At 47.9% G+C, this 27,028-nt stretch overlaps 10 protein-coding genes across 15 annotated transcripts; 4 read left to right on the top strand and 6 right to left on the bottom strand.

The window, feature by feature from the left end:
• Positions 1-404: 404 nt before the first annotated feature.
• On the bottom strand, positions 405-1,857 carry J3458_005278 (uncharacterized protein). The gene is made up of 4 exons (XM_066118710.1): positions 1,440-1,857; positions 997-1,383; positions 468-936; positions 405-409 (listed from the first exon to the last, which is right to left on the bottom strand). Exons 1-3 carry the CDS (start codon positions 1,669-1,671, stop codon positions 560-562), a joined length of 996 nt encoding a protein of 331 aa, XP_065976231.1. The 5' UTR covers positions 1,672-1,857; the 3' UTR covers positions 405-409; positions 468-559.
• Positions 1,858-2,523: 666 nt separating this feature from the next.
• CHIT1_1 (Endochitinase 1) lies at positions 2,524-5,047 on the bottom strand. Its single transcript, XM_007816903.2, has 4 exons — positions 4,269-5,047; positions 4,068-4,166; positions 3,948-3,997; positions 2,524-3,863 (listed from the first exon to the last, which is right to left on the bottom strand). The coding sequence occupies exons 1-4, from the start codon at positions 4,409-4,411 to the stop codon at positions 2,881-2,883; spliced, it is 1,275 nt and encodes a 424-aa protein (XP_007815094.1). The 5' UTR covers positions 4,412-5,047; the 3' UTR covers positions 2,524-2,880.
• Positions 5,048-8,401: 3,354 nt separating this feature from the next.
• Positions 8,402-9,984, bottom strand: J3458_005276 (uncharacterized protein; the record flags this gene model as incomplete). Its single annotated transcript, XM_007816904.2, has 4 exons — positions 8,402-8,498; positions 8,597-9,234; positions 9,407-9,826; positions 9,916-9,984. The coding sequence occupies 4 exons, from the start codon at positions 9,982-9,984 to the stop codon at positions 8,402-8,404; spliced, it is 1,224 nt and encodes a 407-aa protein (XP_007815095.2).
• A 753-nt stretch (positions 9,985-10,737) lies between these two features.
• Positions 10,738-15,441, bottom strand: J3458_005275 (uncharacterized protein). Its single transcript, XM_007816905.2, has 2 exons — positions 14,906-15,441; positions 10,738-14,852 (listed from the first exon to the last, which is right to left on the bottom strand). Exons 1-2 carry the CDS (start codon positions 15,174-15,176, stop codon positions 11,062-11,064), a joined length of 4,062 nt encoding a protein of 1,353 aa, XP_007815096.2. The 5' UTR covers positions 15,177-15,441; the 3' UTR covers positions 10,738-11,061.
• Positions 15,442-15,598: 157 nt separating this feature from the next.
• On the bottom strand, positions 15,599-17,856 carry rps23 (40S ribosomal protein uS12). The gene is made up of 3 exons (XM_007816907.2): positions 17,783-17,856; positions 17,439-17,702; positions 15,599-17,378 (listed from the first exon to the last, which is right to left on the bottom strand). Exons 2-3 carry the CDS (start codon positions 17,695-17,697, stop codon positions 17,200-17,202), a joined length of 438 nt encoding a protein of 145 aa, XP_007815098.1. The 5' UTR covers positions 17,698-17,702; positions 17,783-17,856; the 3' UTR covers positions 15,599-17,199.
• On the top strand, positions 16,484-16,966 carry COQ2_1 (Para-hydroxybenzoate--polyprenyltransferase, mitochondrial precursor (PHB:polyprenyltransferase); the record flags this gene model as incomplete). Its single annotated transcript, XM_007816906.2, has 1 exon — positions 16,484-16,966. The coding sequence occupies one exon, from the start codon at positions 16,484-16,486 to the stop codon at positions 16,964-16,966; it is 483 nt and encodes a 160-aa protein (XP_007815097.2).
• Positions 17,857-18,058: 202 nt separating the features above from the next.
• On the top strand, positions 18,059-19,398 carry J3458_005272 (uncharacterized protein). The gene has a single exon (XM_007816908.2). It carries the CDS (start codon positions 18,144-18,146, stop codon positions 18,927-18,929), a length of 786 nt encoding a protein of 261 aa, XP_007815099.1. The 5' UTR covers positions 18,059-18,143; the 3' UTR covers positions 18,930-19,398.
• Positions 19,399-19,671: 273 nt separating this feature from the next.
• On the top strand, positions 19,672-20,581 carry J3458_005271 (uncharacterized protein). The gene is made up of 2 exons (XM_066118709.1): positions 19,672-20,118; positions 20,171-20,581. The coding sequence occupies exons 1-2, from the start codon at positions 19,937-19,939 to the stop codon at positions 20,274-20,276; spliced, it is 288 nt and encodes a 95-aa protein (XP_065976230.1). The 5' UTR covers positions 19,672-19,936; the 3' UTR covers positions 20,277-20,581.
• Positions 20,582-21,080: 499 nt separating this feature from the next.
• On the top strand, positions 21,081-25,069 carry J3458_005270 (uncharacterized protein). 6 transcript variants are annotated; one of them, XM_066118706.1, is made up of 7 exons: positions 21,081-21,396; positions 21,480-21,767; positions 21,842-23,085; positions 23,159-23,615; positions 23,997-24,083; positions 24,185-24,347; positions 24,401-25,069. In XM_066118706.1, exons 1-7 carry the CDS (start codon positions 21,325-21,327, stop codon positions 24,415-24,417), a joined length of 2,328 nt encoding a protein of 775 aa, XP_065976227.1. In that variant the 5' UTR covers positions 21,081-21,324; the 3' UTR covers positions 24,418-25,069. The 6 variants fall into 6 exon arrangements, with proteins under 6 accessions (XP_065976227.1, XP_065976225.1, XP_065976226.1 ...); XM_066118704.1 differs by having other exon boundaries at positions 24,185-25,069; XM_066118705.1 differs by having other exon boundaries at positions 21,081-21,767.
• Positions 25,070-26,620, bottom strand: ADK1 (adenylate kinase). The gene is made up of 4 exons (XM_007816910.2): positions 26,189-26,620; positions 26,078-26,130; positions 25,833-25,987; positions 25,070-25,771 (listed from the first exon to the last, which is right to left on the bottom strand). Exons 1-4 carry the CDS (start codon positions 26,340-26,342, stop codon positions 25,324-25,326), a joined length of 810 nt encoding a protein of 269 aa, XP_007815101.2. The 5' UTR covers positions 26,343-26,620; the 3' UTR covers positions 25,070-25,323.
• Positions 26,621-27,028: the final 408 nt, after the last annotated feature.

Below are 27,028 nucleotides of genomic sequence, written 5' to 3'. Positions count from 1 at the left end.
GTCTCCGCATTCATCTCCCACAACAAGGTCTTCTGTTGTTACCAGAGTATTTGGGTTGAGAGGATTGCTAGAAAATCGCAATGTCGAACATGGGCGCCAACTGAGACAAGCGACTGAACATGATTGTTGTATTTCAAACCGAGGAGCTGTTTCCAGGAGTGACATCACGATGAATGTTCCGTCTGATCTTCCAGCTGCAAATAAATTCTTGTTGCCTTCAACGGAAGAGAATGATATCGATGTGAGCCACGTCCCATCTTGCTGGGAGCCATTGACGGAACGAACTCCTCCCTTATCGGACCACGTATATACGATGTTACCCAGACCTATAGCAAGGGTTTGACAACTGAATGAATACGCAAGAACTGAGCAGTAAAAGTCATCTCGCAAACTCGGAGCATCTAGAACTCTAGAAACCAGATTAGCCAAGCCGAAAGTCACAAGTCACGATGGCAGGGCGCTAGTACTTGAATGGTGCTACGGGAAGAGATCTTGTGCTGCCTCGCGGGGCATTGACTAAATGCACGTTAGCTCAAAACAATAGAATTTTAACAAAAACTTAGAGTATACGGGAGATGAGAACGCTAGAGCTCCTAGGAAGCGTGACTTCTTTCGATCTACTAGAGATTATGCCCATTACTGAATCACCCAACGGGATTGTGGACGAAGCACTTGAAGGCTCCAAATTGAAATCTAGGATTTTGCGGAAGAAATTAATGTTGAGGGCAATACCGAGACTGTTTCGAACTCTTTCGTGTTCGGATTTCTGCTGTCTTCCCGCGAACAGTCGCTTGAGAGACTGTGCATGAGCATTTGTTGGACTGTGAACTAGGCTACCCTCGGTACTTGACTCGGATACAATTTGTGAATAAGGCCAGAGATCGGGTGGTGATGTGAGACCATGTCCAAATAAAGGCAAGCCCCGTTGGAAGTTTCCTTGATTGAAGATGTTCAGCCCCTTCACATATCCGAGAGACAGGGCTGTTGTAACCCTACCTGTTCGATTACTGGTGCCGATATCTGGACATGGCCGAAAGCTAAACAGTGAATACATTATTGACAGTGTTTGTTGTAGAGGAAAGCTTCTAAACACCGGACAAACGCCAGCTCTCATTGCCCTCTCTGTCCGAGACAGCTTGTCTGGCTCTTTATTGGTTCGGTATCGTTCTGAACAAGGAGTCGAATAGTTTCTGATCGGAACAAATCGGTCGAATCTTGCAAACATTGCTCCAGAGTTGAAAAATGTTCTTCTAAAAACTTTGCATCCTATTTCCCTGTCATCCTGTTTAATAGCTGGGGACCATTTGAGCGCCAAGGAATGTTTGTGCAAGGCGGTATGCGAAGCGTTGCTGTGGGCAGTTTCGCTTGCCCTGAATAAAGCTTCTACCCTCAAAGTTAGTGCTACATGAAGCATTATCGCGCCTAATATTTAACTCTACCGTGTCGATTCCGATGCTGAGAGCCACGCAGAGCAGGCAGGAGTTCCCTGCCGTCCAGTCTAAATAATGAACTAGATGGGGTGCCGACGATACTAGAGATGCTGCTGCTCAGCGATAAGTTGGTGTTAATCTCTCCAAAGGCCTCACTTGAGGAGGAGTTCAAACTGCTTGTATCATCTGCATTCATGGATCGGTAACGCGCATCCAGTGGGTCGTTCTGGCTTGGTTGCATTTCTGGCGATGGTCTTGAGGTAGCGGTTCGAAGCAACAAGCTGGCTCGCCACAACTTGAGTCTATACTGTCGAGTAGAGAGACAAAACAGGCGTTCTCGATGTATCACCAATGGAGAACGTGATATGCTGACTAGATTGTCCTGATATCGAGTCAAACCAGCACAATGCAATTGACCAGGCTTGGCACTCTGAACAGCTAAGGTGTACAAGTGCGGATATCACAACTCTCAAATGTACAACGAGCATACAAAGACTTTTACTGGATACAGGTAAAAATAAATAATTGCGTTGCAGTAGGAGAGGAGAGAGAGTACTGTGAGAAGAGTGACGTAGGCCTAAAAACAATTCATTTTCACAGGCTGAAAGCTACCTGCTTTAATATGGCGTCTGGCCAAGTTGCTGATCGGTCTTGCCAGTTTGAGCAGGACCTTGCACGTGTTGAAGTATGGTGCTGCCTGCCTACCTAGGTACCTAGGTAGGTAGTTGCTTAGAGACCAGTTGATACTTCGATGCCCAAGTATGTGGATTGTTGGAAAAGACAGAAAATATCCAATTGTTTCTAGGGCTGAATAATCGAGCGCAGTAAAGTATGGCCGAATTCCGTCACTCGCAATCCTCCTAGAGGATAGTCACTAGGAGCATCGACATCTTGATGAGGAGCCCAAATATGTTGCACCATACGGGTCAAGACTTTCGGTCGCAAGCAAAATCTAAACAGGCTTCGGGGAGGTAGAGCGCTGAGAACCTTGTAACCTTGTTCAGCAAGTGATGGGAAGTAGAGCCACGGCTATCTGCAGGACCAATATGTATGAAAGTCAAAATAGATTGAGTAAAACACCATCTTGGAAACTGCCAAGTATCAATTTACACAGCCTACTGAGGTAGCTAAGACGGATGATTATTTACGCGTATGAAAGGCAGTATATGTACGACGAATTCAGCAGGCACCACCCCAACCAAACTCGGCACGACTCATGCCCAACGTTTATGATCCTACTGGCCAAAAGAGACGGATGCAAGATGAACCCGCGGTGATGGTATATGACACTGAAAATATCGCCAGTGCGGTGGGCAAACATAAAGAGAGAGACGAGAGCCTATGGCCCAGGGTCGACGGTTATGACTTATCACACACAACTCGGCATAAAACTGACCTTAGAAATTGCTTCCGGTGCTGAGCCAGCTTATGAGCTAAAAGCTAGCTAGAATTAAGCCATCTGTTTCCTCATATTGTCATATTTGGAGTCAGGGTAGTTGAGTAAATTCTCAGTGGCGTCCGGTCCTCCAAGTTTGTTGCTACTAGTACCAATAAGTGAGTCAGGGCCTTTGCGGTCAGCAGATGCCTCCCAAAACATGCTGCCTCCCAATCCCTTGCTCTTGAGGTAGGTGACCTTCTCCTTGGTAATATCTGGGGTATCATAGGAAATAAGTTCTTGGGTGCGGTTATCGTAGCTGTAGTAACCCTTTGCCACGTCATCATATATGACCCTCGCGCCGGCTTTGGGAAGAACCTTGTAGTCCCAGACCCCATTCTCCCAGCTGCCGTCACCAATACCCGAAAATGGCTTTCCAATTCCATTGGTCTTCTGGAATGATTTTCCATAAATTGGCATGCCAAGAACGATCTTGCTGGCCGGAACACCGCCTTTGATATAGTCATTGACAGCATCATCCGTGTTGAATGGTGTGGCATTAAGGTTGCTCGGATTGGCGTAAAGATTTGCGTTATGAGCGCTGGAGTTGCTCCATGAACCGGAAAAGTCATAGGCCATCAAATTGATATAATCCAACACCTTTCCGAGGTCGGCAAGGTGCAACTTATTATAGTTGGTAGCGCCAGCCGGAGCGGCAATCGATAGCTGAAAATGGTAGCCAGGCGCAAACTTTGCGGCGTATGCGTCGAGCTCATCCCGAACGGCTTGAAGAAGAAGAACCATGTTTGTGGCCTGAGTATCGTCGGCAGGATATTCCCAATCAACGTCAATACCATCAAAGCCCCAGTCTTTCATAATAGTGACCGCTGATTTAGCAAAGTTGCTTCGAGTGGCTGCTGTCGAGGCCGCAGCTGGGAAGTTCGTTGACCACGTCCACCCCCCAATAGACAGCATCGTCTTCATCTTACGGTTCGCTTTCTTGAGGAGAAATAATTGCTTGGCACAGCCATAGACATTGTTACCGACATCATTCCAAGCTTTTGAACTTCAAAATTAGCCATACAATTCATTATCAAGCCACGTGAGCATGGATTATTAGCCCCTACATCGGAGAAACTTACAGTCATTTGGGTAGTGCTTGTCTATATCAGCCCAAGTATCTCCAGAGTAACTGCAGGGGGTCAGCCAGCCTGATCTCAAGACGAATTAGAATGTCTACATTTTATTAAGTTTGCACTTACACGGTGCCGTTAGCCGAAAGGTTCAAGAACGAGTACAGAACATGGGATATCTGAGAAGCGGGAAGGTCGGCTGGCTGATAGTTTCGACCGTATATTCCCCTGTCTACTGGTTAGCATCCGGCCATAAGCATGCGTGACTGCTCAGTGGAATAAATGACGGATGGGTAAAGATAGCTACAGGATGAACCGGGAAGAAATTACCAATTGGTGAAGTAGACGGCGTTGACGTAACCACCGGCACGTTTTCCGATGACAGTATCAGGGGCTGATACAGGAGTGGCAAGACCGAGAGTGGCCTGCAGAGTGGCGATGATTGCCAGTGACTGAGCAAATAACGATGGCATGTCGTTGACCCGAGTTATAGCTGTACTGTAATTTGTATAGAAGTGCTTGTCGAGTTGACGAAAGAGCCACCAGGGCCGGGCAGAAGGGGGGGGTATGTAAGGAGTGATTTAGTGGTAGCGTGTCGTCCGTAGAACCAACTCGAAGGAATGTGGCCCCTATTTATACAAAGTAGCGACGATGTTGGCTTCGTAAGTATTCCGTAGTTGATGAGAAAATTTTCTACATGGGCGGCAAGGTTGAGCCGAAGAAAGACTGACCGTCTCATCTACCATGGAAGACCATTAGGCAGGTCAGAGAGTGGTGGGAACATGCCACTCATCCATTTCCTAAGCATACCACTGGTTTCTCGGCAATCTTGATCTTGTGATAGTCTCGACTGGGATAGGAGACCTAATACCTGGCTGGTTGCCCGGCTCTGTGCTGAGACGGTACTCATCGTTCAGGTAGGCAACGTTGCTGATGCGCTCAATTGAAAAATAAACACCAATTGATCACAGCTAGCTCATTCGTGGCTACCTGAGTAGTTGGTGCCGTCCATAAGAGGACGGTCCTCTCATTTCCCTACAGCCATTTGCAACTGGGAGCATCGCAGCGAGCGCTCCACCTTGCCACGTTTTGGCGAAGAACAGGACGACTCATGAGATGTCAAGTAAGTACGACACCCCCGTAACCAACGGCTCCGTGCTCCATGCATGTGTGCAAAACCTTCACATGGGACGAAAAAGATGGTGGGGAAGGTTGCAGGGCGGGTTGTGAAGCTGTCCAGAAAATGCACAGCCCACACATGAAGCCTGAAGCCTGCACGTGCAGGTACGGAACATGGGCTCGTTGAAGAAGATTCAAAGTCTCGCTCCGGATGCGGCGCCAATGGCCCCCGCCCTGGGTTCATTTGTGTATCTGAGATGGGAAGGAGCTATCACGGCGTCCTGCTGCTGTTGGCCAGAACGGCCATTCGCCCATATTAATGGATGAGTGATGGAACCTTGAAGTCTTGGCTGCAGATATAATAGCTTGTGGACAAGGCTGTATACAAGGTGTGGAACTGACTGTATCTCTGGGTACTCCGGATCTAGCAGGTAGTGGAGCCGCGCACCCCTTTTATTAGGGACGGAGTACGACATAATGAGATGATGTTTGGAGTACGGAGTAATCAAGCGCTTAATTCCGACATCTCCAGAGCCTTTGTATCATTCAAGTAGCCAAGTGTCTAGGCAGGTAGATAACATCCGAAAGCGCCCACTCAATTACTGGGTATGTCTGGTCTGGTGACCAGTCGATACCTACCTTGGTAGTTGGGGGCTCTGAGAAGCACGAGACAAATTGAACCTTGCATCGAAATCACCCAACCCTCCCGCGTGCCACCACCTAATCTTACAACCTTAAGTAGTACATGTACAACCTTTGGCCCCCATCTGAACCCCCCCCCTCGGGCGACAACCTACAACTTTCAACTACAGACCTGGCCTGGAACCTGTCTGGCCCTCTGTAGAACCTTGAACCCGGTTGACAGTCCTTCAGTAGCCAGAAAACCGCCGCATGAACACCATGAGCTAGGACATGGCAGATCTGTGTGCTCAAAGGCCATCTGCTTTCTGCGTGCTCCTTCCGCTTCCGGCCAGACCTTTCTTTCATGTGCCAAACCCCCCCTGGATGAGGCAGTGACTAGTGCCTACTTAAGTATGTACTAATTATACAGCCAGGAAACGGCTACTGGATTACTCAAGTCCCAGAATTTGTCTCATCTCTCCTCTCTCTGTTACACTCAAAGGATGTAAAGGGTCGATTTTGGATGCCACTGCCAGAGGAAGTGGCATGTTCCCAATGTGTGCTTTCGAGGCCTACCAGCTTAGTTGATATTTGTTTCTTGTCTCTTTACTAAATGTGGCAAGTAGCCAAGAAAATGCAGCATACAATACTCAACCAACCACCATTTCTCATGCTGCCGGTGGGTCTCTTCTGCTGCTTCATTATGAGTGATTGTTTGGAGAATAGCAATACAATTAATAAAACTCAACTAACTGTCCCCTGAGGGAATAGTTTCCTAAATTTCCGGCGACCTCTCTGCCGCTGCTTGCTCTGTGGGCTGTCTGTCTACCTATCAAGGACTAGCCCTCCAAGGCCATCATGGGTATCAGCACAATGCCGACCCCTCTGCCAACGGCGGCAAATGGGTACGAATTGGATAAGTCGCCCAAGACTCGTTCAATTAACACTATATAGCCAATGTCAACAGGCGAGGTCGGACTTAGCCCAGGCCATCACACTACCTATTAGTCAATTTTGTGTGTGATTGATATCATTTTCTGACCGCTGCCGCGACCGTATCGCGAGGTCATCTCCATCATTGCGTCGCGAATCGTTTAAGTAGCTCGCTCAGGTTGCGTTTCTGTGCGCTAGATACTCAGATCTACTCGTCCGCGATTACTTTGAGAGCTTGATTAAGGCCTGTGAATTTGTTTGACTGCTATTATCGCCGGCAAAATTGCATGACTCAATGATGCTGTGTAGTAGTAGTAGTAGTAGTAGTTGTTGTTGTTGTTGTAAAACTGGCCGCCCTGGCGGCTGCTGACTAATTTTAGTAATAATCACTATGCTTCCAGGCCAATATGTAACTTAGTACTATGAAATAGCAGGGTGTGGCATGAAAAGCGATTTTCTGCCGCACAAATAGCACAACTCGTGACATCATCCTCAACTCCGTAGTTACATACCCATCCGTCATGTGGTTGTTGGCTTGTGGAACGTGGCTCTGGGAGGCCTTCTTCGTCCGAAGTCACCCATCAGTGGGGTATCACTACGACCCGCAGCTTGTCGGCCTCAACTACCTAGTACGGAGTACCATCTGGTCTGGTGTGTTGAGGACCACCTGCGTAGCCATCAGCGCCGCCATCCAGGCAAACCCCACCCCTCCAGATCGATGGAAGTCTCTTGCTATGGTCATTTCTTGGAGTTTCCTTGCAACGTTACCCAAGGTGTGACTTTTCCCAGTTGTGCATGAACGAAAAGGGTAGCTCAACAGGCGCGTAGTTTACCCTGGTAACTGCATGCCTATTACTCCTAGAGGCCCCGGCTCTCTCTAGCAGGAGCATTGCTGAAGGTCTAATGCAATTACCCAACCGATATCATCTGCAAGGTCAATTCAATTTTTTACCTGGCACAGACAGAGCCAGTTGAATTCTCGCTTATTGTTGGAATAAAACGAAGATAGATGTACTTGGTGTTGCGACGAAATTCTCGAAAGTGAGTTTTACAGTCAGTACATTTCAGGTCGCACATAAAGAGGCTCTCGGCTCATCTGAAACCATTGACAGAGGGTGAGACTGTTCGCAGTTGGAAGGTTGAGGCTTGAGCATCGACCGAAATGTCACTATCATCGCGACCTCATCTATTGTGTCGGCCAAACCTAGTGGTAACGGGCCAATCGTCAGCGAAATGCCAGTGGGAGATCGCTCAATATAGTTGAATAACCATGTTAGCTTCATCGACACAAACTTCTTCGAGGACATCCAGATGTAAAGTAGATTTATGAAGCCCTGGTTGAGTATACCTCTACACCAAGATACTTCAGGAGGCGGCAAGACGCTTTCTACTTTGATGAGCCCTGTTCCCAGTCATTGAGTAAGTTCGATACGGATTGCTAAAGACACTGAGAGTATTTGGAGGGGAGTACATGCATTGCACGACTGGCTAAGGCGAAGACCTAAGGGTATACAGTCTTTGCAGAACAAGGCGCATCTCCCCACAGCCTTGACTGTATCGACTCGAAATGTAGTGAGCCATCATGAGTTGCATTAGCAAGACATAAACCCACTGTGGGATGGACTTAGTTTTGACACTTGGACTTCACAAGCCCCCCCTCCTTTCCAACTAAACCTTCAAGATAGTCTAATAGAACTTCGACCGGCAGCATATCCATGCGGCCTAAGTTAGGGTTGGAAGATTGAAGAATCCTGCCGCCAAATAACACTCGAACGTAGTGTCGGGATGGACTAGACAAGGGAGTTTGCGAAGGAGCTGGAGCCGTCGTTATTGTCGTGCTGGATATACAGGAGCAGGCTGACGCAAGTCGAGATTGACCAGAGCATTCTGCAAGCAACGAGTGTGTAGCAGTTAGAGAGCCACTTGTCGAACTAGTGACATTTTGACAAAGTATACTTGCTGATGCAAAATGCTGAAGCATATACCGAAAGCAGTTGTCATTGTGACAACCAGGTGCGACCACGGACGCTGTTGGGCTAGGGTTTGATCCATGGTCCTTTCGCTTGTACAGCTCAAAGACTACTTCTGCGCCCATTCCGGGCCACACCATTTCATCGATCTGCAAGACGGAGAGTAGACGAGACAATGATCCGTCATGAGCTATGTTGTGAAAGTAGCGTATGTCACTCGATCCACCCATAACATCACGCAGATGGGAGGTGAGCTCTCCAATCCAGACTCCGAGGGACGCCACACTTGCGGGGAGTGACGATGGATGATCACGATATATTTGACTGTATTCCCAGTTTCCCATACGATAGACCGCATTGGCAAGGTTCTGTGAGATGCACCTAGTGCTGTTCTGGCCATCAACTAGCTTGCACGGTAAGGGTTTAGCATGGCATTGTCTAGCGGAGAGGTTATCATAGTAGTGGTCGAATGAAGAGTGGAATCCGCCATCGCTCGAGGGAACTCCCGAGATACCATCGAGGGAACTGAACAACGCTGCGGACGCCTCTAGATGCTTTTTCCAATCAGGATTCTGGCTGGATTTGATGCTATTGAAGAGTGTATCGGCTGAGTTGCAAGAGTATTGTGGTTCCAAGCTGTCGACTCCTGGGGCCTATGGATATAGCAACAGCTCTTGTCAGCAACATAGTGAGGAGGTAGACCAAGTAGGCTATTGTGGAAGGGTGTCGTTATGAGAACGGAAATAGAAGCAGGATAGTCATGGGACGTGAATTAAATCGAGGAGATAGTTAAGGAGAGGTGAGTGGTCTTGCTACGTAACATACTTCAACAATCAGGGGATATGGATCATTTGTCGACCACATGCCGCTGATTACCATGCCAGCAACCTGGCTTGTGATAACGTTATTCGTAACGCGATATCGCACAGAGGATCTGTAGTCCGAATTTCTAGATGGAAGGAACCCCAAGAGATCATGATACACGGCGTAGAGGTCAGTACCGTGCTGCCAGGAGTCACTTAGACCGTCAGATGTAATTTGAGGAAAGTTACAGCTTCCAATCCAGCCAGGTGGTACGAATGGGTTCATCCGAGAAATGTACCCTTTCCGAAATACTGGAGAAGATTGCTTTCCCTGCAAAGGTTCGCCGTAGAGAAACAAGTGTGCATCGTCGCAATTCCACTGGTAAGACTCAACCGGAAAAGCGTTTGACGCGTACGGCGTCCGCTTGTGGTGTCTGTGAATCTACAAAAATAAGTAGGAGAAGATAATAAACGAGGGAGGAATGGCTCAAAGTTATGTAGAGAACGAGGCACGTAGGCTCCTGAACATACCAATTCAACATATTGTAATTCATATGCCTCGTCGGCCACAACGTACTCTGTTGGTCGAACATGTGGCATATTGCACCAGTTGTATACTCCATACTCGTGGTCGGGAGTATTCGACGAATTAAAAATAAAATCATAGACCCCATTGGAATCGAGCGCCGACGTGAGGTTGTTGAGCTGTGTTTTTGCGGGAGCGTGCCAGCTTGTGTCAATAGCTCTTGTGCCGGGGAGGGCCGAAGTTGCCACCACCAAAGGTATCATGATGCCAGCAGATGGCATATGCCGTCCCATCGTGTTGTGTGCCAAAGGCATCAATGATAGTAAATGAAAAGCTTTTTTTTTTCCTTCTTCTCCTCGTTCCTGCCAGCTGGTGAGACAAGTCTACTGAAGCGGGGGTTCGTGCTATTTAACATCGAATTGTAGCCTTTTAGCTCGAGGTATGTAAGTATTAGGTACCTAGCCTAGGTGCCTAGTAGTAGTTCAGTTGCGACGCCGCGGAACCTAGCAGAGCGGGATATCACCACAATGAATTTGATGGTAGATTAAGACTCCGTATTGTGGTATTGTGGAGATGATTCCCCAGTTAGTTCGGTATCTGGATTGGAACTAGCAAGACCGCGTGGAATATACACGTGTAGGCTGTCAGCCAACAGCTGTACTTTCTGTATATGCATGAGCGAGTGAATGAGCCAGTTGCCCTCCCACGTGGACGCCAGAGAAATGCATGTGCAGGTGCCAACCTACACCAATCGACATTGACTTCAAAGTACACATTTATTGACAAGTTCTTTCCACAGATGTCACTGAGTTACCGTTGCCATTGTACGGGTCTTGAACGATTAATTCCCTGATCACATAGCAAATTATACCGTTCTCCTGGTGGAACTTGGGGTGTAACCCATGTAACATCTTGAAACAGTATTGTGAGTCTGGTATCCCAGCAATTAACAATGTCAAGTTTATCTAGATCCTCGACGTACATACTGATCATGCAGTTCCATTTGATGCCAACTCCCTTCGATATCCGACCATGTACCTACACACGTCTCCGTGCGCAACGGTCCAGCTACACAAATACATTGAGTCACCCCTTGCCAGACAAACTCGCCCTCAACTGGCGGACAACCACAACAACTCGACATAAAACCTTCAGGCGTGTCGTGAAAAAGTCCCGCGGCCCGAGCCACGAGGGCGACCTCTACGCCTTCCTGTTCCTCTTCCTCTTCCTCTTCCTCCTCCCCTTCTGCCCCCCCGGGACCGCGGATGGCCTGGTTCGGCCGAAGCACGTTCTCTGCTGTTCATTCCGCTTGCAGGGATGTCACTATCGCCGCTGTCATCACTAGATGGTACCGCCATGTCTATGGTGCTCCCACGCTCGTCTTCGCTAGACACCATATCCGTCAATCTAACAACTGTTTGCTGGGTAATGGAGATATCTGATGGCTTGGAAACAGGTTCCTGCTCATCGTCCGAGAGATTGGTTAGCGATGCCGTCGCGGCCGACCTTGTTCGTTGACCAGGCGGACTTTGTGACTGGTGACGACAGCTAACTTCTGTGCGACCAGCCACCGCCGACGGGGCCTGACGCGAATCTCTAATCGTAGACTCTGATGTTTCAGAAACATGTGGTCCACCATCCTGATCCTTCAAAAATGGACTGGCAGCGGCTCTTCGCTTCCCAATCTTAAACTTCCTGCCTTTGAGAGCCAGTCTTTCCGCCATTGACATGAACGGCTGACTTGCAGACTTCAAATTTTTCAATTGAGAAGCTGAGTTCTTGGCGTCTGTTTGTGATTCCCTGCCTCTGGGATTGGAGCGCAGTTCACGTCCAACATCTTTGAGATTACATTCTTGGGACATTCCAGCCTTCGCAACGCCACGCACTGATGTTTCCTCGTGTTGTTGCAAAGACGCCCCGATCGAAGAGTTGCTTTTCAGCTGCTGGTAATTGCTTGACCTAACATTAGAGGTATGGAGAGCCTCGCCTAGAGATTTACCCTGATCCCTCAATGCTCCTGCTGTACCCTCTGTTGCTGTATTCGATTCTTTAAGAGAGACAACCATTGATTTTCTTGGTCGCCCACGCCTGCGAATGGCCGGCCTGGGGCTTGTTGGGTCGGTCATTGATACAGAATCGACAGACCTCAAACTGACCTGGAGAGGCCGTACGCGTCTTTTTTCGCTCTGAGCTGATTCAAAGTGTTTTGGTGTTGCCGACGCCTCCCGTTGAAGTCCACTACCTTGATCTTCTGAATGTTGAGCTTCTTCAATCGCTTTCGCAGCCTTATTGTCCAAAATGGCCTCTTGACCAGATCCTTCACCAACCACTTCACCCTCCTCTACCTCGTCCATGTCAACATCGTCAACTTCCACATATGACGCTAGAGGTCTTGCATGCCGAAGAGTGGGCTCCGTTGGTACCGTCTCAGTAAGGGGTTCCGTTGAAAGTGTCTCTGGATTTTCATCATGGTTTTCTGTTGGGAGTCTTATGGTGTTACTCGATGACAGCCGCTTCTGACGCGACGTTGATGATGCCGTCGATGGCTCCACATTGAAGAGCGCTGGATCTAAATTATCCAATATATCTATACCATTTGTATGCCGTGACCTTTTGTGACTAGATCTCCCGACTATGAAATCAGGGTCCTCATTCTCCCGTTTAGCTTTCCTCTTCGCAGCGCGAATAGACTTCTTGACGGAATCGGGTACTTCGAGGTCGGCGAGGTGTATGGCACTAGGAGAGGGGGCTTTATATGGATCGAAGAGGATTTTGTCGGGTGTATCATCCTGCTCATAATACCCCATCCCGATACCGTAATTTGAAGCTGCAGACGGATCTGGGTAAGGAGATATGTCGTCGTGCGCAACAGGTGGCCCCGCCGTATCAGTCCTTAGCTGTGAGTTATTTCCGGACTCCAATGCAAGTGTGGGATACTTATGAGCACTCTGTCTTTCAAAATCGCGACACTCTGAGCCGGCACTCGTAGTCCCCTGAGAATTATCGGCGTCTTCAAGAAGAGCCCTTTCGCTTTCGACTTCAGCCAGTTCGCTTCGTGCCTTGGCGTGGTCAGCTTGTTGCCGCAATATTTGCATTCTTCGGCTATCTCTGCTCCGGCTTTCTTCTCCAGCAGCCTTCAGCCATGACAGATTATGCACTCGAAAATCAACCAGGGCTTCAACACTCCTGTCATCCGCAATTGGTCGAGTATCATGGCCAAGGGAAGTGTTCTTGGGTGTATACGGGTTCGTGTTTCCTGCCCGACGACAATACCCACAATTGCAAATGCCCAAGCATTTGGGGCACTGCCAAGTTTCATCTTGCAAAACTGCTTGCGGCATCATATCGAAAGCTCTATAGAGAACGCCGTAGCAATATGCTTCTGCACACTCCGAATTCGAGCATTCATGGACTCGATAACTGTAGTCCTTATGACAGCATACGTGACATCGACGAACTTCGCCTTTCTTCTGCTTTCTTTTCGTTTTCTTCTTGGGTCCATCCTCAACATCTCCTTGCTCAGAATCACTTGCAACTTTACCAAAGTCTTGCTTCGTGATATCTTTCCACGGGCGCCTGATGAGGGCCTCCTGACATATCTGTGCCACTGATTTCTTGGCTGATTTTTGTCGAGCCGCCTCAAAAGGAGGGGGTGAGCTATGCAGATCAACAAAACCATCATTGATAATGACCATCTCACGCCACAGCTCATATTTGCCGCTAAGCTCAGACCAAGACCATTGTTCACACCATTGAAGACCAGATAAGCAAGCACAGGACCTTCCCATGGCGTAACATTCCATACATATATCGTATGCATCTTCATCTCCATTAATAAGGGTCCTTGTGCAATTTTTGCAGGTGAGGAAGCGATTGAATATATTGCAGCGGCAGTATGAGCAAGTGACGCATGAGTCAAAGTCCAATTTTTCGACTTGTTTCTCGTTATATGCAAAGGCCTCATCGATAAGTATTTCTGTGAAAAGGCTGAAGAGAGTCCTGAAATCTCCAGCAAGTTGTCTCGCCCGGGGTGAATTTCTGACGATGTCTCTTCCAATGCCCATGAAGCTATTCTGGGTGATATATTCTTGTCTTTCCATTTCTTTCAAGAGCTGGTAATATTTGTGGAGGGTGAAATATATAATCGCCTTGTTTTTATATTGTTCATCACGACACACAAGTCTCGCTTTTGGTAGAGCCTCGCGCAATGCCAAACGCAGAGTCTCAGGGGTAGTTCGGTTCCAGGCCACTTTCATTGTTCGAGTGCCTCTGTTCCAGACTTGATGGGCTGCCAGCGGCGGAATGATGATAAAGTCGCCAGCACGCTGATCGACAAGGTAGACATCGAAAGGGGCCTTCTTCCAAGCGTTGATTTGTGCAAAATGCTTTTCAATCTCAATGTCATGGCCCAACATCGACAAAAAGTATTCACGGACCACATCACGATCTTTACTTTCAGTCATGAACCAGATAGAACTTCCGGGTCTTTCTCCCAGGCTATCACCTGAAGTCTCCACCATGATATTATGTCCAACAGAAGCACACATCTCTCGATGAGCTGGTGTATAGGTGCCTTCGTGACCAACATAACACATCAAGTTTTCGGCCCGCATCTCCTCGGGTAAGCTTGACATGAGGTCTCCAGCAGGAGCAATGGAGTTTTCGCCATGTTGACTATCGCCTCCAAGTCTTTGTGTTGGATTCGATGAACCTGACGTTGTAACGTTGTCATTCAGATAAAATAAGTTAGGATGCAAAATTGTTCGCAATTCATTTCGCCACTCCACAGGACAGTCGATGTCTTTCAGATAGAGTCTTTGTCGTCGCTCATCCCGGAAGTTTTGTGGAGTCCATTGGTTTGTCAGTTGCTTCATCGACCTCAGATAATGTCCAGTTGTCATTGGAATATCTGTACCGGCAGTTATGTCTCGCACATTTTCCTCTGCGGTAAGGTGGAATTAGTAGAAATCATGACAAGATGCACAAAGAATCTACCTTTTTTATCATACGTCTTTTCGAGCCAGTTGACGTTGAAGAGCTCCTCTGGCAAGAGCGCATCCCAGCCATCAATGACCAGTGGTTTCCCTCCAGCGATAACATGAATTTGTATAAGCTTTTCAGTCCCCTGCTGACCAAGACTAAGTATTTGAGACCTTGAAACTCTCTGTACCCACTTGAAGTTCGGTGTTCGATCTACCAGACCGTGCAAATCAAGGTCTGGAGGAATGGGGTCGAACTTAGCTTGTGGATGGAGTGAAGTTGGCATCTCTGCGATACAGACACTGTGGGCTCTACATCTATAATTTGTGGACGCCGATCACCAGCCAAGTAACCTCGATGAGAGGGCGAGGATGAGAGGGCGAGGATGTGAGAGAGAATTTGTGGATGCCGGGTTTGCATGCGCTGCTTTCAACTTGAGGTAAATGAACATATGAGTGTGGGATCGAGTGAGTTATTATGTTGGAGTGGTCGTAAGCTCCAGACGCGACGAGGATTGGTTTGCGAAGGATTCACTGATCAACGGGCATCCAGCTTAATGAATGTGACCCACAACGACACATGTGTGTAGTCAGCATTCAACCAACTCAACGGACATTTGACCAGTCTCGAAATGGATGTCACGTGATGTCATATGTGCCGTATCCAGACGTCAAAAGTTATTTAATTTCAAAACTGAACGAAGTACTAGAAAAAGCTCACTTTGTTTCGAGTCGACCAAAATGATTAGTAGTACTATCCTTGAAAGCCGAAAGCTTTGAATGAAATATTTGCTACTAATTCGAGGACCACAAATGTTCGTTAAGGACCATCACTACTCCCAGGTCTTGAACCATGAGGCTGCCAAACGTGTACCGAGTCTCTACAGCGGCGTCTAAATTTTCCCGAGGGCTTCGGCTTACACCAGCAGGCCAGAAGATAGCTTGCTATGCGAGAGGGGGCGTCGGTTTACGTCTCCGAACCGGCTTGCTCAGGCAGCAGCTTGGTAGACAGCATCATCAAACGCATCATCTAGCATCGTCGTCTGTTGAGCATCAAGCCAAGCTAGAGAACCATGGGACACTTCCAGCATATCAACCACCCAATTCTGGGATTCTTTCACTTATTCCAGCGTCATGGGTTCCATATGCAGAACTCATTCGAATTGACAAACCAACAGGCACCTATTACTTGTTCTTTCCATGCCTTTTTTCAACACTGATGGCAGCACCGATGGTCTCACCGATGCCTTCAGTTGGCTCAGTCGTTGGCACCTCAATACTGTTCTTCTCTGGTGCTCTGATAATGCGCGGAGCAGGATGTACTATCAATGACCTGTGGGATCGAAATCTCGATCCTCACGTTTCCCGAACTCGACTTCGACCAATTGCTCGGCGCGCCATTTCCCCCTTCAACGGCTTAGTGTTTACCGGGGCTCAACTTCTAGCTGGTCTAGGCATCTTGATGCAATTTCCAGCGCCCTGTCTTTTCTATGGCATACCAAGTCTTTTGTTCGTTGCGAGTTACCCCCTGGCTAAACGAGTAACCTACTATCCACAATTTGTCCTCGGTTTGACTTTCTCATGGGGCGCGATAATGGGCTTTCCAGCTTTGGGCGTAGACCTGTTGTCAAACGGGTCAGCTTTAACTGCCGCCGCCTGCCTCTACAGCTCCAACATCGCCTGGACCGTCTTGTATGACATGATCTATGCGCATATGGACATCAAAGATGACGCTAAGGCTGGCATTAAAAGTATTGCATTGAAGCACGATTCACAGACCAAGCAAATCCTTACAGGGCTAGCTACGACGCAAATCGCTCTTCTTGCCGCCGCTGGCGTTGCCGCTGGCGCTGGACCGGCCTTTTTCATCGGAAGCTGCGGCGGAGCTGCAGTCACTCTGGCACTTATGATCAGGAAAGTCAACCTTAAAAGTGTTAAGGACTGTTGGTGGTGGTTCGTGAATGGATGCTGGATCACGGGTGGCACTATTAGCTTGGGCCTAGCAGCAGATTATCTCATCCAACTTTCAGAGAAGTCTACTGGTGATAAAAAGGATCCGGAACGATGTCAATACTAGGGACCCCTGGTGTGTACAATACTTCATTTCTCCTCGTAGAACAACCACTTATGGCTCTACTTTATAGAGACAGTTTTCTGTCATGCTTTAAAACGAGACTTCCATTCCAACTGTAGAATCTAGTCTCTCGTGATCAAAACCCAACCTGTGATGCCAATGCAAGCAAGCCGATCTGACTCCTCATGCCGAAAATTTGACCAGTCAGCGTCGCCCCCCTCTATCCGTTGCCATTTTTAAGAACGAGGCTTCTCTTTCTTCTCCTTCCACAGAGCCAAAAGACCAACGCCAGAGACTTTTACGACCTTGAATCGCACACCTGGAATGTCACCCTTTGCCTTGCCCTTACGACCGAAACCAGCAAGCAAGACTTCATCGTTCTCGTCCACAAAGTTCAAGCAACCGTCATTGGGCACTATATGACACAGTGAATTAGTGTAGGAAATAAGTTAGTGGACCAGACTGCGTAACATACCAAAGGCAGTGACCTTCTTGCCGTTCTTGATCAATTGCACACGGACACACTTTCGGATAGCAGAGTTAGGCTGCTTGGCCTCAACACCGACCTTCTCGAGAACAATTCCCTTCGCGTGAGAAGAGCCACCGAAAGGAGATGACTTGAAAGCTGTCCCTAGGGCACGCTTCTTGTAGTGAAGATCGGCCCATTTCTGGTCCTTTCGGTTCGTTCGCAACTTTCGCGCCGCGTTAAGACCACGGGGTTTGCCTCCAGCCATGATTGCTATTTTAGTTAGCAACGAAATAATCCCACTGGTATTTTATTTTTCGAGATCGTTCCTACTCGAAGGTTGATGCACGCACCGATTTTTGTCGTTACCGCTCGGCAATAGGTGTGATGATAACTTCTAGCGGAGCAGCAAAAAGTTGAGCTGGCATGCCAAATTTGACACTAGGGTTTCCTGGCCCTAGAGCGGAAACGACTGATTGTCCAAGCGGACTTTAATCACGTGGATATTCACGTGCTACATGCTTGCGGCAACTCGGTGCTTTCCGGGTCCACTCGCGCAGACTGACTGCCCTGTCCCAACACCTACCTAGGTAGGTAGTAGGTGGGCAGATACTCGATTAAACCCCGCTTGAGGATGGGATAATAACCAGGAGCTATTGTTAGGCATCTTGTCACATTGGGGATGAATGTTGATGTTGCCCATTAAAGTCTCCGATGTCGAAAGCAGTGGAAAGACAACGGGACCCTCACCCGGTACTCTTTCTTCATCCTTCTCCGGGCGGATCACGCGTGTCTTTGTCCAGCCCTTCAGCTCCTGGATCGGCTCCGCCTACTTCAAGACGAGAACTCTCTACTTTGGAGCGCAGCACATCTCTTCGTTCCGGATCTGCTCCAACAAATTTGCAGCGATCCGGTAAAGCAGGGAGCACTCAGAGTACGGATAAGACTGATGCGTTATGGGCGGAGATGCAGGCTACTCTAGAGGAGGTTGAACTGTCAGCATCAGGTGGTACTCATGTGTTTGGACCTGGGCATGATCGGAAGCTTTCTGAGCTACGCTCTGCGCAAATAGGACTCGCACAAGCCTGGGCAAGAAGTGAGGCTGATGAGTCAATCGGGGCATCTCCGCAAGATAAAGTCATTCCCTCTCCTGGCGAGCAACTTCACAATTTTCGTGGCGTTTTCATGGAACCGCCGAAATCGAGTGCCGTCGAGGGAACAGAACAAGCGAAAAGTCTTAACAAGACAACTGGTGAAGGATTCAAAGGCAAGAATGAAGCTTTGGGTTCTTTTAGGTCCAAGATCGTTGAAGAAACAGAGTTGGATATTGTTCTTGGCCGGAAAAGAAGAGAAGCCAACGATAAATATTTTCAAAGGGTTAACGATGGTGTCATTGACGTTGTAGCAAAATTGGAAAACGTTACGGTGGCTATGCGAGCAGTCGAACAGGAAAGCCAGGATGTCTGGAATGAGGACAAATCTATCGATACGCGTTCCTAATGAAACCCGATACTCCAAGTTCTTGTGCTTGCCAGTCGCAAATCGCTCCAAGGTAGCTGAAATCCCTCTTGGCTCTGTAAATCGATGGATGCGTTGCCACTCAACAGTTCCTGCTTCTTCTAGCTGACATTGTTTTTTAGCGTATGACGTCTGATAAACTACCCCCAGGCCGCTACAGTGTTTGGTCTATATTGTCTTTAATTTGTCTGTATGTGCAAAATTGAGCTCCCTATCTTGGTAGGTGGCGCGATTGCTTTTAATGATTTGAGGGGTGGACCAGTGCGCCGAGTTGTACACCTGCGTCTGGGGATTGTATGTCGATCGCAGAGCCCAATAATCCCTGATTATCTGCAAGCCTGATCTCTCATTTTCTTCTCGTCAAGGGAAGAAAACGTACATACGTGGTGTGTTTCTATTAATGTCCGTCAATGCCGTTGCCACCTTTCCAATCAGAAGCTCGAGATTGAACAGACTCTCCTACACTTCAGTCGGGGAGTGGGGATCAGTATTAACCACCTTCCAATGATGGACTGTGTGGGCGTGAAATGATGCCGGATTAATATTAAAGCGGACGATGACTCACTGATCCCTTTGAGTGTTCGAAGGGTGCCACTTTCGTATCAAACAAGGATGTCAACCAATGGAAACTCAAAACATAAAGTTAATATGATCATATAAGTACCCGTAACTGCCGTATTTACAAAAAGCTACATTACACTTATCATAGCCCCAACGCGATTGAGGGGCCCACCCGCCTTTTGAGGCCGTGACCCTGTTACCAAAAAGGTGCCTGCTAGGTACTGCAGATAAAAAGGGGCCAGTACAAAATCGGCACCCTCGAACACTCAAAGGGATAAGACATGGCCGCCACCCCAACTTATCAGCTCTTGCAACCACTGCCCGCCCGTACCTTTTCTTTAGGCATTTTCCTCGTACAAAACAAGAATACTGGCATCTTCTATCGCGCCTAGAAGCCTTCGCAAACGATTTGAGTCCTAGTAGAGAAAATGAAGTTGCTCTCAAGTCTGATCGTCGCCCTTGCGGCCCTCCCTGCGGCTTTGGCTATGAATCAAAAGATGTCGGCTATTGTGTCTTTTGACGAGCCCACGCCCGATATCGTAATAGAAGAGGCAAAAAATTTCCTAGTAGAAGCCGGAGGGAAAGTTATTCATACTTATACGATCATTAAGTGAGTTAGCTGGGTTAGACTTTCAGACTTCAACTAACTCGGAGTGAAACAGAGGATTTGACGTCATCGCACCAGAGAAGGCGTTGCAGATAGTGCAGGCGTGGGATACAGGTCACAGCATGACGGTTGAAGAGGTCAAGGAGGCTACAATTCAGTGAGTCATTGCGGAAGGCTGTTGTACATTTCACAATATCAGATGAAAGGCGTCATTTTTTGTTATCGTTCTTTGGAGGGAGGGGGTTTTGTTTCGGTGTTTGCCACAGATGGGACATTATTCAAGTCTTTTTTTTTAGCCTATAATGATACCTGCCATGATTTGGCATTTACGACTGAACGTATATTTTGAAACGCTTTAGTGTCTGGTACTGCATTCATAATTAAGTAGACTTGACTCCATTGTAGCTCTATGCACGTTCCAGTGCCTGCCAGCGTGGGTGAGCCGGCAGGAATATCGAGGCTTCTATGCGACTTGCAAGACGTACAGAAGTTTGAAACAGTCGTGAATGCATGCTGTGTCAACAAGCAGTTAAGAGACGTTATGTGGGGCTTCAAGCTAACAATTAACCATTAATTACTTCAGTACTACACCTACCGGTAGGTAGGTACCCTAGCGCGTTAAGGGGTTTTCTGGTGACTGTCTTCTGGCTATCAGTTATAATAAGATAATTAATTAAAAATTTTCACTTAATATATTAAACTTTTAATAAATGGTGATAATTTAGGACCTGTCTTATGATAGTTATGCTGTCACTAGAAATAAGGGCCGCGCGCGTAGGTAGGTAATCAGTACTGGCACGCATTACGTTCGCATCGTATCGTTGGTGCTAAGTACTTAAGTACCAAGCAAGCAATGCTCACCTCCTCTCAAAAGCTCCGGGTGGTTGGTGGGGCTGTGTCATATCTGATGCGAGACCCTTGACCGCGTGGAACCCGCATTGACAGCTAACCTTCATGCCCTTCGGCTGTCCCGTTGCCGAAGCTGCTCCTTGATCTTGCTCCTCATTTTCTCCGTGCCTTTTAGCTGTGAGAGCAATTCGGCACGGTATGCTCCCAGTTTCCTTTACATCACTACCTGTCACGACTACGTGAGCCCTGATCCGATATGCTGGTCCTTGGTTCCAGAGTCAGCCCAAACTTTGACTAAGCCGCGTCAACTTCTCCATACCTATAGGCCGTGCCTTCAAAAGAGCTTGGGCTTGCATAACAATGGCTCCTCCGTCTGCAACAAAGGCAATGCCCACATATAGTCCCCGCGCGCAGGCTGCTCTCCTTAAGTCTGTTAGTGAATATGCTGAATGGCCCCAATGGAAAATTTAACATCCGTTCGAGCTTCATTACGGTTGGCTGATTCAAACTTTCAGGCGAATCATGTTTTTGATTTAAACCAAGCTGCCGAATCCCTCGATGAATTAACAAACGGCATTATGCTTGCCCACATCCTCCATGAATTAGATTCCGAATTCGATCCATCACACCTTGAGTCAAGCCATGGCACCTCTAAGTACCTGACCAACAAACGAAACATTCAGGCCGTTTATAAAGGTCTCTTCAGATTTATACGTCAGCAAGTCCCTGAGCTCAGCTGCCAAGCAAAAAAGTTCGATTATCATGCTGTGGCAGAGAACCCCGAGCCTCAGGGCATCAGCCAGGTGCGTGTCCGTAATTATGTATAAGATCCACAACCCACCTACTGTTCTGGTTACTTATCAACTGCATTCTTTAGCTCCTTGCCGTCATGGTATCTGCTGCTGCTATGGGCCCCGACAACGGCAAATATGTTCCTAGAATACAACATGGTCTCGACCGTGAAAATCAGGCGGAGATTATGCAAATCATTCGAGCAATGCAACAAGATATCTCCAATTATAAGGACGATGATGACCTGGATGAGGCTATCGATGCGGTCATGGAAGCGAGGGACATTGATCTACTAGTAGAAGAGCAAAATGCCGTGCTTCGACAACGGCTTGACAGCACAAAGAAGAATCTTTCGGATTACATTACTCGTTTGGAATACCTTCAGCAGAGCCATGAAGAGCTAAAATATGAAAAGGAAAAAAACGATCGTGAACTCGAGGTTCTACGAAAAGCTACGCAAGACGGCGTCAACAGTGCAGAAGCTATCAAACTACTTGAGGCTCAGGTCCACGAGCAAATGGAAATCATAACGAAGAATGAAGAGACTATCCGTAATCATGATCGAGTTAAATCTCAGCTAGAGGGCGAGGTTCAAAGATTGAACCAGAAGAGCATCCAGGCAGACGAACTCAGGGATCAGGTAGCAGAATGGAAGCACAAAGCGGAGGAGTTTGAAAAAAAAGCAAATACAGCGGAGAGATACAAGCAGAAACTTGAGTCTCAGCAACACCTTGCTAAAGAAGTCCAAAATCTGCAGTACGAAAAGGCCGAGTTGCAGGAACAGCTGCGCTTTCTCGTGGATGACAGAGAGAAGAATGAGAGGACCCGGAAAGCCGAGGATGAACTCACTAAAATGATTACACAGTCCGAGCAACACCTGTGGGATGAGCGCAATCAAAAGAACCAGCTCATTAAAGACGTTGCTGCACTGGAGGAGGAGCTAACGAGATTAAAGGCTCAAAGAACACACGATGAAAGGTTTATTCAGGACTTGCAAGAACAGGTGCAACAAGGGCCAGATGGGGTAACACAAGACGGCAACGTTGCCGCACTCTCCGGGGCGTTTAGTTTGGAGGACGAGTTGAATAATGCGACCGACGAGGATAGACAGACCAATCTTCCGTTAGAATTGTCTCGCTTGAAGGCTGAAAATGAACTTTTAAGACGAACACTTGGATCAACAGGCGATGCAGCCCTTCTCAGGCGTGAGCTTGAAGAGCAACGCCGGCAGCGGGATCGTCTCCAGCAGAATTTTAATGACATTTTCGAAAAGCATACATTATCTCAAGAACAAATTACGGCTTTGATAAGTGACTCCACGAATGAAGGGTACGGGACCAAGAATCGATATCTGCAAAAAATTTGAATTCGCGTAAACTAACCATCTAATTTACGACTACAGGTCCGAAGCATTCATTAATTTGCGAACTCAGCTCGTCGGGTCACAGGAAGAGCTTGATGCAATCAAAAGACGAGCCGCCGAGCTGCAATCTAAGGTTTCAGATACGAATCGAGAGCTGATTGCAGCCAAAGCAAAGCTTTTGGCCGCAGAAAAGGGCGGAACCGAGGCTATTGATGAGCTCAAGAGCACCGACAAACTGATCTCCGAATCCCTCAAGGCAGAGCTGGACAGGCTAAGGGAGGAGTACAACTTTGTCGTCAGTGAACGGGACGCTCAGAAGTCTCAGCTGATTGATGCACTTCTGGCCAAGGACAGGCTCAGAAAAGAGGTCGAAGAAACAAAAGAATTGCAAGAGAGCTCAATGGCTGGGTCAGCGGATGCAGATATGTCTGAGACGATGAGGAAATCGAGTGAAAAGATAGAAAAACTGCGTACACGCCTCAAGGAACGAAAACTGGTAAGTTACTACGTCCATCTTTGTCAATGTCCCTGGTCTTCGCAAATGGCTGTTATGATGATCTGGCTTCACAGATCCACATAACTGTGAGCTGGGATCGGGAGCTGCGCAGTTGCAGTCGGGTTGGTCGCTGAGAACACATGGTACAAATATGGTCGAATACTACAGTTACGGCTGGCTGGACTAGTCCTCAAAGATGGCAAGCGAAGTGGAAGACTTCGCTTTCTTTGCCGCAAGTTGCTGTTTATCCAGTTGGTATTTCGGCATTGAAAATGCACAGCCAATGGATTGGTGTCATCATCGAGACCTCGGCCCCAAAATTTCACCTGGTCTCACATTGTGTATGTTTTCTGCCTTGGTTCTAACTTGCCTTGTCCACAGCAACTTGAACAATCGGAGCAAGAAAAACTTGACTTGCAAAATCGTCTCAAGGCAGCTCAAGGCGGCGAGGCTTCGGTTGGCCAAAGGGTAAGTCTGTTCATTTCGCAGCTATGGACTGAGCAACTGCTGCATGCCTTTACTTATCCTTCATCTAATTTCAAATTTACTAATTGTGGTATATCGTCAAGGCTGCTTCTGATGAGCTTATGAAGAACCTTCAAAGAGAGAACGCTCTCATCGCAACAGCTTGGTTTGATCTCGCAAGCCGACTGCAGAGCAACCATGTTGTAGTTCAGCGGCGGCATGACGCGCCAAGAAGCTGGCTGAACAAGCAGAGGCAGATGGTCAATGGTCAGTTGCGCCAACGCGACTTGCTCTACCTCTACTGACCAAAAGTCTTCCAGCGACTCCGCGGAGATAGGATCTCATGGTTTGAAGCCGCCGTGATCCACCCCAGCACTGTATTCACCTAATGGCACACAAAGATTATGTCTGCCTTCGTATCGAGCTTGCCACTTCTGTCGAGGAGCAAGACTTCCTACGCTGTAGCGTCCTACCCTGGCTTTCTCTCGCTCTCTTCTTTGTCTGATGATACTTCCTACGTCTTATCTGACCTCACGTATGGACATATCGGTATTCCAGAATGGTCTAATCATCAACGCGACTTTTATACCCACCTTAGACAAAGCCCTTTTCTAATGCATCCATACATCATTATTTTGCACTTGATTTTGCTTTGGAGCCCTAGGTGAATGCTCTGAATCAACGGTCAATCTGTCATGTGTAGCTGTGAACGAGTGAATCAACCCTTCGAACATCGCAAGACAGCACACGTTCTTGACTCAAGTACCTAAGACTTTACCCGTTGGCAACTATGTGGGCTAGCCACTGAACGGCCACTTAGTCGCTGACGGTTAGTTTGGATGGCTCAAATTCCTAGGCACCTCAACGGTCCCTAGTAAGTCGAAACCATGCCCAGGAACTACAGCACGACAATATCAGAAGCTGTCAAGTATGAAGCTACAAGACCACATGATTGATCGGAGGTGTACTTAAGCACTAGACGAAGCCCTCAACCCTCAAATGAAAATTGAGACTCCAAACCTTTGCCCTTAGCTTATAAAGCATGCGAAAGCTTAGCGTTTGTTTGATTCCATTTGTGGATGTTATCCAGAATCTTGTGTTTTGGGTTGTATTTGATACATGCAGGTAAAATCTGGACTATAAGACTACATAGTGTACCTCTTTTCTTGAAAGCAACGAGGCTCGCTGAACTAAGACGGATTTCCATCGATTGAGCTGCACCACTATAAGACGCGTTTAGTCCTTAATTGGCAATTCGGCTCAGAATACCGGATCCCTGACTTTTGTTTCCTTCCAAAATGTCCAGCATATTCTTCCACACTTGTCCAGGTTGTTGGCTAGCGTCGATGCCCTTCCATATGCCAGTCTTCTGATAGTACTCAACAACTGGTGTCGTCTGCTTATGATACGTGACTAGACGCTTCTTCAATGCATCTGCATTGTCGTCGCTTCGCTGAACGAGGGGCTCGCCTGTGACATCATCCTTCATAGGTTCCTTTGGCGGATTGAATATGCTATGGTAAGACCGACCCGACGCAGGGTGGATCAAGCGACCGGTGATACGTGCAACGAGCAACGAGTCATCAATTTGCAACTCAACAGCATGCTGAAGCTTCTGCTTTCGCTCTTCAAGCATGGAGTCAAGGCCTTCTGCCTGAGGAACCGTGCGAGGGAATCCATCAAGGATGAAACTGGACTTTTGGTAAGCAAAGGCTTGGTTCGATTAGAAACATCCAAGGGTTGTAGACATACCCTCCTTGGCACTCCTTATTGTTTTCCAACTCTTCTTTGATCATTCCGATGACAATGTCGTCACTTACGAGACCGCCCTGATCCATGATCTTCTTTGCCTCTCGACCAAGGGGAGTTTTCTTCGCAACCTGAGAACGCAACATGTCACCCGTGGCCTGTATTGTCATAAAGACAAAGATAGTCAAAAAAAAGCCAGGCGACGAAACAATCAGGTTATTACTTAGGTATTTTGGCTAATGACATACCAGATGGCAGCAGGAGAATCGTTCCCTGATCTTTGGCGCCTGCGTTCCTTTGCCTAAAAATTCGAGGTTACTCGACGTCCCGAGGGATGGCGGATGTCACGATGTTCTTACCAGCTCCGGGCGGCCCCATAATGACCATGCGAATCTCTTCAGTGGAAGGAGAGGAGCCCATTGCACGCCTCTCCAGCTGCTTGATGCGCGAGTCGAGGTTGCCAATGACCTCTTTCAGCTGCTTCAACTCATCCTCGACGAAACCCATGATCATAAAAAAGTGGCAGGACTGGGTTCAAGTGATACGAAGCCAACTGGTCAATTAGACTCTTCCAGGTGCTGATAGGGAGCTCACCCCGTGACGGGTTGCAAGGATTGAGATATGGAGAGGGAGGGAAAGGGAAGGACGACAATACAGGAATCGAAGTGGAGGACTGCAGTCAATTGATCCCGACGAAAGAAGCGTTGTCGGCAGAACCAGGGCTCGGGATACGGAGTAGGTAGGTTTCTTGTGATTTTGTCGGCTACTTTGGCCTAGGCTCCGTCCGCCCTAGCTGCCTGATTGGTTCGCCAGGGTCGCCTTGCGCTCGTCGCCCGTGCAGTCCAGCTGCTGACCGTTAGCGCTTGGTACATATACCTGGCAATCAAGACATGCGGCGCAAAATTTGGCGCTGGGATTGAGCGACCGGTGTACCAAGTACAGGACGACCATGGCCTGCGAAAGCCGGGTAAGCCGACAGCGAATGCGTAAGGTGTAGGTGGAGACTAAGTAGGTACCCAGGTACCTAAGCGCGCGGCCACTGTTCTTGAGGGCAGCACTACCGAGGTAGCTATCAGAAAATAGGCCTTCACATTACCACAGGCCGTTAAAAGGTCTGTTATATCGAATGAAATTTCTGATAAAATGTCTTATTATAGCTGATAATGTAGGTGAAAATTACCAGAACACCCTTCTAGGTA

The sequence above is a fragment of the Metarhizium acridum genome, assembly GCF_019434415.1.
Source record: "Metarhizium acridum strain ARSEF 324 chromosome Unknown scaffold_31, whole genome shotgun sequence".
In the NCBI taxonomy this organism is placed as follows: Eukaryota; Fungi; Ascomycota; class Sordariomycetes; order Hypocreales; family Clavicipitaceae; genus Metarhizium; species Metarhizium acridum.
Note: the sequence above shows the minus strand (reverse complement) of the source record. Positions and strands in the feature narration are given on the sequence as shown.

What these genes read in the sequence shown, in the direction of transcription:
- J3458_005278 (XM_066118710.1), bottom strand. Translation starts at nt 1,671, where the DNA reads ATGCAACCAAGCCAGAACGACCCACTGGATGCGCGTTACCGATCCATG. An exon ending in TCAGCATCGGAATCGACACG is followed by an intron (nt 1,384 to 1,439) that starts GTAGAGTTAAAT and finishes CTTTGAGGGTAG; the next exon opens with AAGCTTTATTCAGGGCAAGC. An exon ending in CGGCACCAGTAATCGAACAG is followed by an intron (nt 937 to 996) that starts GTAGGGTTACAA and finishes TCTTCAATCAAG; the next exon opens with GAAACTTCCAACGGGGCTTG.
- CHIT1_1 (XM_007816903.2), bottom strand. Translation starts at nt 4,411, where the DNA reads ATGCCATCGTTATTTGCTCAGTCACTGGCAATCATCGCCACTCTGCAG. An exon ending in GCCGTCTACTTCACCAATTG is followed by an intron (nt 4,167 to 4,268) that starts GTAATTTCTTCC and finishes ACCAGTAGACAG; the next exon opens with GGGAATATACGGTCGAAACT. An exon ending in CTTTCGGCTAACGGCACCGT is followed by an intron (nt 3,998 to 4,067) that starts GTAAGTGCAAAC and finishes GACCCCCTGCAG; the next exon opens with TTACTCTGGAGATACTTGGG.
- J3458_005275 (XM_007816905.2), bottom strand. Translation starts at nt 15,176, where the DNA reads ATGCCAACTTCACTCCATCCACAAGCTAAGTTCGACCCCATTCCTCCA. An exon ending in AAAGACGTATGATAAAAAAG is followed by an intron (nt 14,853 to 14,905) that starts GTAGATTCTTTG and finishes ACCTTACCGCAG; the next exon opens with AGGAAAATGTGCGAGACATA.
- rps23 (XM_007816907.2), bottom strand. Translation starts at nt 17,697, where the DNA reads ATGGCTGGAGGCAAACCCCGTGGTCTTAACGCGGCGCGAAAGTTGCGA. An exon ending in CAAGAAGGTCACTGCCTTTG is followed by an intron (nt 17,379 to 17,438) that starts GTATGTTACGCA and finishes TGTGTCATATAG; the next exon opens with TGCCCAATGACGGTTGCTTG.
- J3458_005272 (XM_007816908.2), top strand. Translation starts at nt 18,144, where the DNA reads ATGTCGAAAGCAGTGGAAAGACAACGGGACCCTCACCCGGTACTCTTT.
- J3458_005271 (XM_066118709.1), top strand. Translation starts at nt 19,937, where the DNA reads ATGAAGTTGCTCTCAAGTCTGATCGTCGCCCTTGCGGCCCTCCCTGCG. An exon ending in CATACTTATACGATCATTAA is followed by an intron (nt 20,119 to 20,170) that starts GTGAGTTAGCTG and finishes GGAGTGAAACAG; the next exon opens with AGGATTTGACGTCATCGCAC.
- J3458_005270 (XM_066118704.1), top strand. Translation starts at nt 21,325, where the DNA reads ATGGCTCCTCCGTCTGCAACAAAGGCAATGCCCACATATAGTCCCCGC. An exon ending in AGGCTGCTCTCCTTAAGTCT is followed by an intron (nt 21,397 to 21,479) that starts GTTAGTGAATAT and finishes TCAAACTTTCAG; the next exon opens with GCGAATCATGTTTTTGATTT. An exon ending in AGGCTTCGGTTGGCCAAAGG is followed by an intron (nt 24,084 to 24,184) that starts GTAAGTCTGTTC and finishes TATATCGTCAAG; the next exon opens with GCTGCTTCTGATGAGCTTAT.
- ADK1 (XM_007816910.2), bottom strand. Translation starts at nt 26,342, where the DNA reads ATGATCATGGGTTTCGTCGAGGATGAGTTGAAGCAGCTGAAAGAGGTC. An exon ending in TATGGGGCCGCCCGGAGCTG is followed by an intron (nt 26,131 to 26,188) that starts GTAAGAACATCG and finishes TCGAATTTTTAG; the next exon opens with GCAAAGGAACGCAGGCGCCA. An exon ending in AATAAGGAGTGCCAAGGAGG is followed by an intron (nt 25,772 to 25,832) that starts GTATGTCTACAA and finishes CCAAAAGTCCAG; the next exon opens with TTTCATCCTTGATGGATTCC.